The sequence below is a fragment of the Arachis ipaensis genome, chromosome B10 (genome assembly GCF_059453495.1).
Source record: "Arachis ipaensis isolate K30076 ecotype BB chromosome B10, ASM5945349v1, whole genome shotgun sequence".
Taxonomy (NCBI): Eukaryota; Viridiplantae; Streptophyta; class Magnoliopsida; order Fabales; family Fabaceae; genus Arachis; species Arachis ipaensis.
The window spans coordinates 1,816,361-1,830,397 of NC_142435.1; the positions used below are offsets into that span (position 1 = coordinate 1,816,361).

General features: G+C 36.4%; 1 protein-coding gene across 1 annotated transcript; it reads left to right on the forward strand.

Annotated features, from left to right (window-relative positions):
- The first annotated feature begins 547 nt into the window (after positions 1–547).
- Positions 548–13,751, forward strand: LOC107619902 (uncharacterized). The gene is made up of 6 exons (XM_021113692.2): positions 548–582; positions 680–779; positions 863–969; positions 1,427–1,463; positions 1,509–1,912; positions 13,013–13,751. Exons 1-6 carry the CDS (start codon positions 548–550, stop codon positions 13,740–13,742), a joined length of 1,413 nt encoding a protein of 470 aa, XP_020969351.2. The 3' UTR covers positions 13,743–13,751.
- Positions 13,752–14,037: the final 286 nt, after the last annotated feature.

The window sequence follows — 14,037 nt, forward strand, 5'->3', positions numbered from 1 at the left end:
TAGAGGCTGATTTGGATGGTGCAGGTCAAGTTAGGTTTATTGATAAGCCCAAGAGTTCCAGAGACGATTGCCATGCTTGAGCCTGAGAACCTTGCTAAATCCTATGGAAAATTCTGGTGTACATGGCAGGCCGACAGAGGTGTATATATATGAGGAGTGTTAGGGGGACAGCAACTTTTGTGATTTGTAGCCATCAAATAGTTATCAATGATGATTTTAATGGTGCGAGATTTCATCTAATGGCTCACTTTTCTTTACTGATTTCATCCAACTTCTCCCATATATATATATATATATGGTGCAGGCTCTGGTGGCTTATATTTTTTTGTGGCTAAGGTGATTAAGTGGGCCAAACCAAATGAATGCTGGCATGTGGCTTAGTAAGTAGAGACTCAAAGATTTGTTTGACTTTGCTGACCATAGTAACTTAGGTAATTATACCAGGTAAAAAATTTAGATGGTAAATTAGGAACATTATCTTGAGAGTTAATTAGATTTAGGGGAAGGGCCAATTAGGAATTTCAAAAAGCTACCCAAAAAAACCTAAATGACCAAAAAGCTCTCCACGCTTGAGTTTGAAAGGTTTGCTGTGGACGGCGACCATCACCCGGAGTTCATGTTGCGATCAACTTGGACCATTGTTGGCGGTGAATTATTAACCGGTGGTTTCATGAGTCAGCCCCCGGGTTGTTTCGGGGGAGGATTCTAGTTGTCGATCATCTTGTGGTTCGGGCGCATTTGGTACAGTAGCAGATTCAGCCACTATTGCATCGTTCCAGGTCCGCAACAATCGCAGAGGTTAGGGTGGCTGACGACATCGAAGTGTCCTGCGATGTGCGGCTGTGTACCTTTTTGTTGGTAGGGTGCAATCCGTAAAGCAGTATACGCAGGCACTCAGCCTCATTTCAGGTCCGCGACATTCGCCGCCGTGTGGGTGGCTATCGATGCCGAAGTCGCCTTCGATCTGAGGTAAGTGTAACCTTTGATTTGTTTTATTATTTACATCACATTCGTCTCTTGTATAATTGACGATGAATCTGCATGTTGCCAACTTAAATGCCCAGTTAAATCCCAAGAAGAATTGCTCAGTGTGAAGAGCATTTACACTAACTTCGTGACCTGCATACTTTTTTTTGTGGTGTGGATTGTAATTAGTTTATTGTAGCAAATGAGTTCATCTTTATTCTTAGCCGTTATGGTTAATTTAAATTAATTAGTTTAATTCAATGGATGAATTTATCATCTTCCTTGTTAGCCATGATGGTGCATAGTGCTTTGTGGTGTTGCCAGTTATTAATTTAATTCATCGCACCATGTTATCATGTTCTTTCGTAGCCAATATCCTGCATGTTGTTTTTGTCTTGTTGATTGTGTTTAATTTAATTGTAGTATTTAATTTAATTCCGCTAGCAATCTATCTTGTTAGCCGTTCTGCTAATCAGATATCTTGTCCCTGGTCTTTGGTATTAATAGTTAGCCTTTTTGAAAATGAGAATTTCTTTACATAGTGCTGCCGATTTGAGATGGAAAGCCATGGAGAAGGAAGTTCTGATTTCTCCGTCCAATGGACTGATGGATGGAGCACGGACTCAACGGATGATGATGAAGGAAGTGCTGCACGGTCACTAGAGACAGAGGAAAGTCAATCGGCAGCGGGGGATAGAGAAGATGGTTCAGTGGCTGGTGATGAGGATTCCATGCCGGTACCAACAGGAATACACATTACGGCTGACACACAACATGGTGACAAAGAATTGAGATCAGCGGTTTTAACTGCCGCCGCATTGGAATCAGCTGAGTATAATAGTGTGGAAGAGGCGTACAAAGCATATGTGACTTTTGCGAAGGCAACTGGATTCACTGTACGAAAGGGTGATTCTGTGAAAAATGAGGAAGGGAATATCGTGCGGAAGTTCTTTTATTGCAATCAACAAGGTTTGCGTGAGAAGAAGCACTATTTAAATTTTCAAACACAATTAAATGTTACAATAAAAAATAAAAAATATGAGAAAAATCTAAAAAAATAAATCTTTAAACTCAAAATTTAAGCATCATGTCAGCAAAAAAATTTATATTTGTATTACTGTTATTATTAAAATAAAGATAAAAATTAAAAGAAAGAATTGATAAATAAAAAGTTTGCACCCAACAAGATTAGTGCGACCATTTATTTGTTCTAGGTCACATTCTAATAAACTGGTCAATATTTTAAAGAGTTGACCTATTTTAAAATTCCAATAGCTTAGGTACATTATTTAAATGAGTTAATACTTAAAATGGCTCGTGAAATGTGACTTCCGATTTAATTTAGCCCTCAAAATTTTAATTGACTCTAATTGTACTCTGAAATTTTGATCCGTGCCTCAATTTGGTCCTTCCGTCGTTTTTCGTCACCGAAAAGCTAACCTAACAATTTTAAATAACACCTGACACTGTCAAAACGACGTCGTTTAACTTTTGGCGCCGAAAATACTTAGAAACGATGTGGTGTGACATGAGAGAGGGGGTTAAACCAAAACCCAAACATTAACCACTTGAAAAGTGAAACCCCAATTAACCCTTCTTCTTCCTCCTCCTCCCTTCGTATACGTACCTTCAGGCTTCAGAGAAAAATCATGGTTGTCACTGTAACTGAGGTTTGAAGCTTTTCTAACTTATTTTGCCCTTCCATTGTGAAGACTAATTACCTGAGAATCATCATCTCTTCAAAAACAAATTAGTAACAAAATCGTTGCTTTCAACATACATTGTTATGTTTTTTTCAAAATGTTGGCTATGGGTTGTTCTTCATTTTTTTCGTTCTACTTCATCAGTAAAATTTTGGGGGACTATGGTTGATTATGGTTGTTGATGATGGTAGAGTTCTTGTATGCTAGGGTTTAATTTTTTTGCATGTATGTGGTTGTGATCAACTGAATCTTTCAATTCTTTGTTCATTTGAGCAGTCATTGATTCTTCATATTCTATTTTAAAATGATAATCTTATTCCTTTATATCCCATTTTAATTTAATTATCTGTCCAGTATTTTTCGGTTGAAATTACATATATTTATTTACTGGAGCAACCATTGTTAAAAAAATTGTATTACTCCTTGATTAATTTAAAAAGACAATCTTATTCTTTCATGTTTCTCTAATAGTATATCTGTAATGTACATATATTTTATCTCCCTGTTTAGTTCAGTTCTTATCAGTTTTCTAATACTTGGTAATAACAAAATAAAAAAGTCAGTTATTCTTTAAAGCTGTTTTTCTATGCTACTCGATATATAGTGATATTATTAAATTTTCTGATAATTTAAGGTGAAAAAATATGTAAATTGTTCATTATAGATTTCTAATTGATGAAGTTAGTGGTCATGAAAATATTATTGGTAAGGTGAATGGAAAAAAATGGAAAACAATTTTTTGAAGTTTGATATTCTTTTTATGTAATTGATGTTCTTCTTTTTCTTCTTTTTGATGATTATGGTTGATTTTGGTTTTTTTGGTTGTTATGGATTCATTTAAGAAGAAATTCATGATTTAGTTATGATCTTGATTTTTCTTGTGTTTATGTCAAAGTATGATTTTAATTTTAATTTTAATATTTTATTTTAGTGTTTGTAGTGGGATCAGAATGAGTTTGTTGTTGACTTTACATTACTTTCTTTGCTTTGTTGTGTTGTGTTGATTGCACATAATTGTATCATATTCATTGATTTTTTTTTTGTAGGTGTCATTTAAAATTAATAGGTCAGCTTTTTAGTGACGAAAAACGAAAAAAAGGTCAAATTGAAGCACCGGTCAAAATTTTATAATACAATTAGAGTCAATTAAAATTTTGAGAGTTAAATTAAGTTTGGAGACAAATTTCAGAAATTATTTTAAATATTAACTCTTATTTAGACACTTAAAAAGATATTACTTTTTACCTTAATAATCTTAACTAGTTTTTTTAATTAATTGCAATGTATAACCCGAAATCCATATAGAAAATTAGATATTTTTTAACTAATATGAAAAATTAGATATTCTTTATCTAATACTAAAATTTTTGTTGAGCACTTTTTTTCTATTATTCCTGTATTTGTTTTTCGAATTTGTAATGAACTCTATTCTTCAATGTTGAGTCATTTTTTTCTTTAAAAAAAATAAAACATTAAAACATATTATAATTATAATTTATATAAATTGTACTTCATTATATTGCTTATTTTGGTTCACTAATTTTGTGGTGGGATCCGTTATTTTTTATGGGGTCTGTCTTTAGTAAGCTCAAGTCTTTTGAATTTTTTTAATATATACAAAAACTAATTTACAAATATACCTCATATTGAAATTTAATAATAACTAGTGTATGTTTCTGTATCCTGTACGAGATAATACATAAAATTATATAAAAAATTTTATTAAAAAATTAAATCAAATATATATATAGTAATTATTATTATAAATATTTTACAAAGTTATAATTAAAATTAAACTTTTAGAATTTTTAATATTAAAATATTAAAAATAATTAGTATTTTCTTAATCAATTTGAGTTTGTAGCTAGAGTGATCATCTCACTCGTCCGCTTAAACAACTATTAGGAGTTAGAATCTCGTCTTGTGTGTATAGCAATCCATTAGCTAGTGGTAAACCCTTAATAAATGGAGCATCAAGACATGGTTAGACTTGGCAGGAGTACCCAAATACGCGGGTACCCGACCCGTATATACCCGATTGGGGAGGGTAATAACTTGACCCGAGTCGGGGTAAATTTTGCTTAGGACAGAGCATGGTCGGGTTTAAAGTGTACCCACCCCGAATATATACATATAAACACTTTTTAGGAATTAGGATTTGCCTCACATCACAGATTTAGTGATTCACAGCTTTAGTCCATACTCTATACCCATGCAAGAGAAACCCAATCATCCTCACCCAAAGTTTTCTTCTTCTCGGCTTCTTCAAAAAAAACATCATAACTTTCGTCATCGTCGTTGCTGAGCCCATCGCCGTCTACCCCTTCACAGTTTCCATCTTCCTTCACAGCTCATGTCGCCATCGCTGCTTATCCCGTTACCGTCATTGTTGAGCTCGTCACCACTTCTCTCTCTCTCTCTCCTAGTTACAGTACAAGAGAATAATAAAAATATTTTTGTTGCTCAATACAAGAAAATAATGAGAATCCTCCTCAACCTCAACCCATACAGCAAGCTCAACAACCTCAAAAAATGTTATTAAGGAGATCTAACAGAAAAAGGAGAAAATCCATCTATGGTCTCAAACAAGTTTTCCGTCAATGGTATCACAAATTTAATCAAGTCATTACCTCATATGATTTTGAGATAAATATTATAGATGAATGTGTATACCGCAAGTTCAGTGGGAGTAAATACATATTTTTGGTCTTATATGTTACTTGCCAGTAACGATATAGGCTTGTCGCATAAAACTAAGAAATTTCTATCGAACAAATTCAAAATGAAAGATCTCGGTGATGGCTCTTTTGTATTAGGAATCGAGATATCAAGAGATCGCTCTCAAGGTATTCTTGGATTATCACAAAAGAACTATATCGAAAAGATTTTAAGTAGATATAGCATGAAAGGTTGTAGACCAATGGATACACCTGTAGCTAAAGGAGACAAGTTCAGTCTCAAGCAATGCTCTAAAAATGAGCTTAAGAGGACAGTAATGCATGATAAATCTTATGCATCAACACTAGGGAGCTTAATGTATGCTCAAGTATGCACACGTCCTGATATATCATTTATAGTGGGAGTATTGGATAGATACTTGAGCAATCCGAACATGAATCATTGAATAGTTGTTAAACGCATAATACATTATCTGAAGAGAACAAAAGATTACATGCTTACTGTAATACCCGGTCTAACCAAAATTAATTAAATAATAAGTTAAATGGGAGCGAATATGGTTGGAAGATTCGGCAATTGGAATTTGATCATCTAAATATGATATTTAGATTCAGTGAATTTTTCTGAGTCGAAAAACATAGTTTTCTGCGTAAAAGCGCGCAGTAGAATTTTGACCGGCAGTACCGGCTGAGATCTGTCTGGTACTACAGCTAAGAAAATTGATTATGAGTAAATGAGATTAAGAAATGAGGAATTATAATTAGGGAAGGTAGAAATATTTAAAGTGCGATTTAGAGCGCTAATCTTAAAGGTTTTGGCCCAAAATTGGGCCAACGGACAAAAATAAGTGAACCGGGCCTAAGTGGACCCAAGACCCAACATATATAAACATTAGTTATGAGCATTTCAGCTCATTTTACCCTAAAAAGAAGGGCTGGGGCGCTGAAATTGAGAAGAGAGAAGAGAAGAGAGAAAACTTAACTCTCTTTGATCTTCAAACCACCATAACTTGAGCTACGGAGCTCCGATTGACGAGCCGTTTGCGGCCACGCGTTGCTCTTCTCATCCTCTACAATTCTATCTAAGTTTGGTGGTGAGTATTTCATTCATCTCTGCCCAGTTTTCGAAATTCTCCACTGTTACACGTTTTTGGGTAGTTAGTGTTGAAATCTTGTGATTTTGGGTGTTTAGGGATACTCCAACATGGATTCTAAGTGGGTTCTATCCCTACTTCATATAGGCTGAGGTAAGAAGTGCTCAAACCCTTGTGATTTGTCATTTTTATGAGCCCTAGGTTGATGTATGTATGTGATATTGGTTATGTTAGTGTATTTGGTGATGTTGGTGCACAATTGGGAGATTGGTATTGCTTGAGGAGCTTTGGTAAGGCTTGGAGTTAAGGTTGGTGAAGACTTCCAAAGAAGAGACTCAATTGGTTTGGCTACAAGAGGTACGGTTTAAGTTTTATTTAAGTACCGTGTATTGTGATGAGAATTCCTAGGCTAGATGCCCCTAGGATTAAGATTAGATTGCGTAAATGATTGGTGCTAATATGCATAGTTGGTATGTGTTGAGTCTAGTTTTTTATTTTGGGTTATGTTATGATGACAAACATTGTTTTGGGTGAAAAGCCCAATATTGTTTAATGAGTGTTTTATTGTGGCAGGCCCATTAACTATCTCACAAGCCAAACAATGCTACTTGTTTCCTTAATGCTCCAAGTAAATGCACAAGTCCATATCCCTATTGCACCATTCAGCAATTGTAAAAGAGCCAAAGCTCATTGCACCGTTCAGCAAAGAATAAAAGGCTATGTGTTGGCAAAAGAAGAAAAGAAAGAAAAGGACATCTGTCAACATCAAGGACAGCTGGGGCTCTAGCAAAGCAACAAGACACAAGGACTCTCACCTCTCCAAGGACAAACAGTAAAGCAAATTTCAGCAAAGGAAAAGCAAAACACAAACTTGCTAAGCAGCAGAGGTAGTGGGTGAAGCTCCTCGTATGGCAGAGATCATGGAGCAGGATGCAAAAGAAGAGCATGCCAAGGAAGAAAGAAACACCAAGGACAGCAGAGGTAGTGGTCGAGCTACTCCAGCAGCTGAGGTGGTGAAGCAAGAGAAAGAAAGGACTGCATGCCATCAAGGACAGCGCCAACGAGCAGCTGGCACAAGGAAATGGAAGAGGCAGAAATTCTAAGCAAGCTGAAGATATATAAAAAGACTCATTCCATCATTTCAAGTCAAGAAAGAGAGCACACACATTCAGAGCACCTTCTCTAACATAGAGCTGAAATCTCTTTCTTCTACTCAAGCTTAATTCTGAGTTATTGTTATGGCTGTCTTGCGTTATTCTTTGTTTTGAAAAAGGCAATCATGTGAGGATCAAAAGCCAAGAGAGAAAAGGCAAGAGTGATGCAGAAATAGCCACTGTTTGTTTTTCTGATGTAATTTGGATTTATGAACTAGGATTAGTTCCCCTTGCCAAGTTGGGTTAGCACTTGGTGAGAATTGAATCTGTGTAGATTCCCCTTCCAAGTTGGGATAGCACTTTGGGGTTGCTAAGCTTTGGTGAAGAAAGCTTAGGGGTAGATACTAGTTGAATTAGGGAGTAATTCAATAGTATTGGTGTATGTAACCTGAGAATTATAGTGAAAATTCCACCATGGTTTGTGGTGGAGACTGGATGTAGGATTCATGGCACAAAGAATCCGAACCAGGATACATGTTGGCCTCTTTCTCCTCTTCTCTGCACTTTTAACTTTCTGGGTATGAGACTATTTCAAATAATCTCCTGCAACTCGAGCAACAGCAAAAACAGAGTTTAAAACTTAAAGTTTTAAGCTAACTTGATTCAACCCCCCTTCTCAAGTTTAAATAGAACCATCAGTATGTAATGTGAATTAATGATTGGGTTGAGGATTGTGTAGCCTTGTATGCTTGGTGTATTGAGAATTTGATGTACTGGGTAATGAGTATTGATTTGTGGTTTATCCATTTAAATTGTGAAATTGGGCCGGAGGCCGTGAATTTTGGGCCGGAGGCCGGGGAAAGGTAAGAAAGGTAAGTTGATGTGTGCATTGTATGATGACACAAGTGATTGGATGAATTTCAGATAATGAATATATGAATGATTGGGTTGGTTATTGAACAATATGGTTTGAGAAGTTGAAGTGTGGAATTTGGTAAATTTGGGTGAAATTATATAGATGAGGCATGTTTGGTTTTGGTTGAGATATATTATGTGGTCATATATGTGATTATGATTATTGATGCCTTGGTGGTATTATGATGCATTAGAGATATGTATGTTGTGATATATACTTGAGGAGTGATTAAGGTTGATTTGTGGGTGAAACCACGTGATAGTGAGTATGATATTGATTATGTATAATGATGGTTGATTGGAAATAGTGTTGTTGAAATTTGGCATGAGGAAGAGTATATGATATGTAAATGTGTTTGAGTTTGAGAAAGTGTCAATGTGTGAGTTGAGGATGGTTTGATGTTGATTTTGGTACATTTTGATTGATTTCAAAAAGGGTTGAAATTGGCATGTTTTGATTGACTTTGGAAAGAGTTGAAAATGGCTTGTTTTGAAAATGGCACTTTGTGGTTTTGTATGAAAACATGGTTTTTTTTGGCATACTTTGACGGGACATAACCTGGACTACGGATCTCTGTTTTCTGCCAAATCTGTTTAGAAATGAAATTGGATCCGGGATGTCCATGCCGTTCGAAGAACGGGTGAAAAATGATTTAAAATGAGAAAGTTATGACCGTCGGAAGATTGGGGGTTGAATCTGTAAATTCTGCACCTTTTAACTTAGAAAATTTTTAGCAGAACGACCCTACGCGCGTAGGCGCACTTGGCGCGTGCGCGCCGTTCTTCCAGAAAGCACCATCCACGCGTGCGCATGGTGTGCGCGGGCGCGTCGATGCGCTGCACCAATTGCCCAGCCATTTTTCAGAGAGTTGTGCCAGGATTGTGCCAGTTTTGTGCCTGGGCGCAAGAGCACCCACGCGTACGCGTGGCTGACGCTTGCGCGCCGTTTGGATATTTTTCAACCCGCACGTTCGTGCATATGGCGCTTGCGTGTCGATGAGTTTTTGGTCATCCACGCGTGCGCGTGGAGTGCGCGTACGCGTGGCCCTGTTTTTATGCCAAAGTTGATTTTTGAGTTTGTAAAACCAAATCTCATACTTCTAAGCCTCCGATCTCACCTCTTATGTATTAAATCATTATGATATGCCTAGCAATGAGAAAGGAGCTAGGGGATATGGTAACTTGCGAGTGAAGCAAGGGGAAAAGTTATGATCAAAGATGATTATATGAGATATGGAGGATGACGGTGGAAGTACTGTGTATGCCATGAGCCGGAGGGCTATATTTATTGATAAATGGCCCGTTCTTGATTGGACCATGAGCCGGATGGCTGAGTTATTGCCGGGTTACGGCAAAGCCATTATTGTCTATGGCTGAGTATAAATGCATATATGATTAATGAATGAATATGTTAAATGGATAATAATGAAAAAATATTGAAATGTGATGTGCGACCCCGGGTAGTAGGCAGTGGCGTTGTCCACTTGCTCCGGGTATGAGACGGGAAAGGAGGATTATGATAAACGAGTTTAATCATGGAGTTTTGAATAAATGTGTATTTGTGATACCTGGGTAGTAGCAAGGGTCGTGGTTCGTCCCGCTTGCTCTGGGTCATTGTCTGAGAATTGATAATAATGAAGGGTGATTATGAATAAATGTTTATTTGTGATACTTGGATAGTAGTAAGGGTTGTGGTTCGTCCCACTTGCTCCAAGTTAATGTTTGAGATTTGGTAACAATGAATATTGATAATATGAATTGAGATTGAATGAATATATGTTTGAGATACCTGGGCAGTAGCAAGGGTTGTGGTTCGTCCCACTTGCTCCGGGCCAATGCTTGAGATACCTGGGTAGTAGCAAGGGTTGTGGTTCGTCCCACTTGCTCCAGGTCAGAGATTGTGACGCCTGGGTAGTAGCGGCAGTAGTGGTGAATCCACTCACTCCAGGTTGAGCTTTTAAACACCCGCCTGGGTAGTAGCCGCAGTAGTGGTTATTCCACTGGCTCTGGGTTGAGCGGGTAGTAGCAAGGGGGTTGTAGCTCAAACCTACTTGCTCCGCAATGGGTGTTTCTGTCCAATGGTTAGCTACCAGGACATGTCGGGTTGGCTATATAACCGACAGATGATATCATCAGCCATAGGGCAGGCATTCATCATTTGCATATGTTTGAATTGTTTGGGTTTGCCATTTGTCTTGGATTTCTACATCATATATGCCATGTTACCTGACTATATGCTACTTGTTCTACTTGTATCATGTTTGTGTATTACTTGCCTGTATTGCTTGTGTTTGTACAACTGAGAGGCCCCTCATGCTGGTGTCGGTGGGTGTCAGGGCTGTTCTTGATGGGATGAATTGATGATGCGATTCCATGATGATGTATTGATATAAAACTGTTGAGGCAGAACAACTGGTGATGGTTTTGCTTATGATTCTGAGTCTGATTCGTGGAAGAGTCAGCGAGTTGGAAAACATGTGAAACATGAATTGGATTTAGCACTCCCTTATGACAGTTGCCTATTCATGGATTAGCGAGAACCTAGGATGAATAATTGGTGAAGAAGTTTAGGATGCTTAGTGAGTTTTTGTTGCAGTACATTGAATTTATTTGGCACTTTTACCGTACTGGGAACCCATGGGCCCAGGGTTCTCATTCCGTATATATCTCTTGTTTTTCAGATACAGGTCCAGGTGCTCAGAAGTGAGTTGTGGATCGTCTGAGAGACGGCGAAGATCTTTATTTCCTCTACTTTGTGTTTTGATTAGAATCTCTCCACCTTTGTTTTGGAAAGTTTATATTATGTATTGAACTCTTTGAATTTGCCTATAGAGGCTCTCATGTTTCCTTCGGGAGAGATTAGGATATACTGTTGTCAACTAATTTCATAATGTACCCTAGCCGACCTAAACTTCGCGGGTCGCGACTAGTGGCTATTTACTTATGTTATATATATCTATCTGTTATCTATCTCTTAATCTCCTCTACGCCTTGTCCGTATATCATTTTCGGCTTCACGGTTTATCTTTTGTTGTCGAAACGTGAAAGATACGTCTTCGCGATTTTATTTCAACTCTTTTCAGGCTTCTCGATTAATACTCCTTTCGAAATTACCTATATTTATTTATTAAAAATCCACCTGAGAGTCGTACCACCGTAATATCATTGACTTATGACTCGAGCATAAGGATTTGAATATTAGGGTGTTACACTTACTGATCGAGATCAGAAAATTTGGAGATCATTGAGTACTCTGATTCCGATTTCATGGCATATGGTTATGAAACTTTGTCATTGAGTTTCGTATAGTAAATGACATTGAAAGGTCATTAAATATATTTTATGACAATAAATCAGCAGTACTATACACCAACAACAATAAAAGCTTGACAAAATCGAAACATATAGCCATCAAGTTCTTAGTTGTTAAAGAAAAAGTAAAAAAAAAAAAAGATTTTCACAGAACATATAGGAACAGAGTATATGCTAGCAAACCCATTAACCAAGGGATTGATCTCTAAAGTCTTTTATGAGCACACTGCTCGAATATGTGCCAATATTTGTGATGCCTTAGTTTAGTGGGAGTTTATTTTATACTATATGTCCTATGACAGATATTGAATTATTTTTCTGCAGAACTAAGTTGATGATTTGTTTCATATTATGTGAAATGTTCATTTTGCAATATTTATTTTGTGTTTGATTTCAATAAAGTTTTAAAGTTAGACCAGCTAGAAATAGACATGCATGAGATCACTTGGCATGTAATTTTTATATTACTCATCCAAATTTAATCTATGTCGTTAAGTATATTAGGATGGTGATTGCCGTGGTACATTAATGTAATAAAAGTTATGGTAATTTCATATCTAATATATGAGACGGACCAGATTGTTAAAGTAATAAAGGAAATAGCATTCAAATATGCGCATAAAAGTTTATAAGATGTGATTATATCTAGAAAAAATATATGTATAGCGTAAGTGGGAGATTGTTAGGAAATTATTTTAATTTTCTAATTTGTTTGTGGGCAATACATACATTAATTATAATCACAAATTATGCCATTTCAAATTAAATGACTTATATAATGGTGATCTCATCTATTGTTATAAATGCTAAATTGAATAAGTCATAATTACTTTTGATTTGAAATTAAATGATAATAAAACCAGATATTATCTTTTGTACTTTAGATAATTATCTTTTGGATTTCAGATATATTATCTTTTGAACTTTAGATACTATTTTTATTTGGACTTTAGGGTTTAATGGATGCCATGTTTAAATATAAATAGTGCTTTTAGATTTCGGTCCCCAACATACCAAAGCCGTCTTAGCAACTCCTTCTCCATCAGAGAAGTTGCACAGCCGCCTAGGAATGCAGAAAGGTTTTGATTGAGGAAGATTGAAAGAACCATAAGATCCAAACTCTTCCAATCATGATTCATGTTTATGAATTCAGGTAGATTTCCACATTCAAGTATTTTATTTCTTAGTGATCTAACATGAAAAATATTTGGGTTAAGGAATTCTGAAAAAAGTGGTTGAGGAAAGTAAAGTGAGCCTGTAACAGATGTGACAGGAAGTGTTACCAACTCATTGTCCTGTTATTTGAGTGACAGGTCTCAGAAAGTGCAATCAAAGAGGAAGAGAAAATCCAATGATGAGGAAGAACTTTGTAAACCTAGAGAAAAGCTAGACAGTGGATTGTTCGGTGAATACTTGGAGAAAATATGGAGGAGTTTCTCGGAAGAGAAGAGAAGGCGCTGCACATACTTTGACAGCTTATGGTTTAACCTATACAGGAGTAAATCATCTAAAGACAAGGTGCTGGCTTGGATAAAAAAGGCTAATATTTTCTCAAAGGCATATGTTTTTGTTCCAATAGTTTGCTGGGGTCACTGGAGCCTCTTGATCTTCTGCCATTTTGGTGAGAGCTCGCAAACAAATACTAGATCACCTTGCATGTTGTTGCTAGATTCTCTTGCAATGGCGAATCCAAGGCGACTTGAACCGGAGATAAGAAGATTTGTGCTAGACATTTATCAGGCAGCGAACAGGCCTGAAACTAAGAATATTATATCTCGAATTCCATTGTTGATTCCTAAGGTGCCGCAACAAAGAGACGGTAATGAATGTGGGAACTTTGTCCTCTATTTCATTAAATTGTTTCTTAGTCTCGCTCCAGATGATTTTAGTTTGGAAGGGTATCCTTACTTTATGAAAAAAGATTGGTTTACCCACGAAGGCTTGGATAGGTTTCGTGAGGGACTTGATTCAATGGGTTAGAAGTTCTAAAATTTTAGTACAAACTGTTTGTAACATACTAATATGTGCAGTTCAACTTTATCGGACTTTATTTTCTGCTGGAATGGAACTGATACTCAAGTACTCTTATGGATATTTATGAAGTTAATAAACTTGCATATTAGTAGGAACATTTTTTAACCCAAAAAAAAAAAAAAAATCTATAGGTAACACAATGTTTGTGGTATCATGTATTACAATCCTAATTCTAATAAGTAATAACATAGTGTTACATCCATAATGTGTTATCTTATGAAGAGGCATAGCTAGCTATTAG

Excerpts from the sequence above, each read along its gene's own strand:
- LOC107619902 (XM_021113692.2), top strand. The coding sequence starts at position 548 with ATGACCAAAAAGCTCTCCACGCTTGAGTTTGAAAG. Across the intron at positions 780-862 it reads CCACTATTGCATCGTTCCAG|GGTGCAATCCGTAAAGCAGT; the intron begins GTCCGCAACAAT and ends TTTTGTTGGTAG. Across the intron at positions 1,913-13,012 it reads GAAGGGAATATCGTGCGGAA|TGAGCCTGTAACAGATGTGA; the intron begins GTTCTTTTATTG and ends AGGAAAGTAAAG.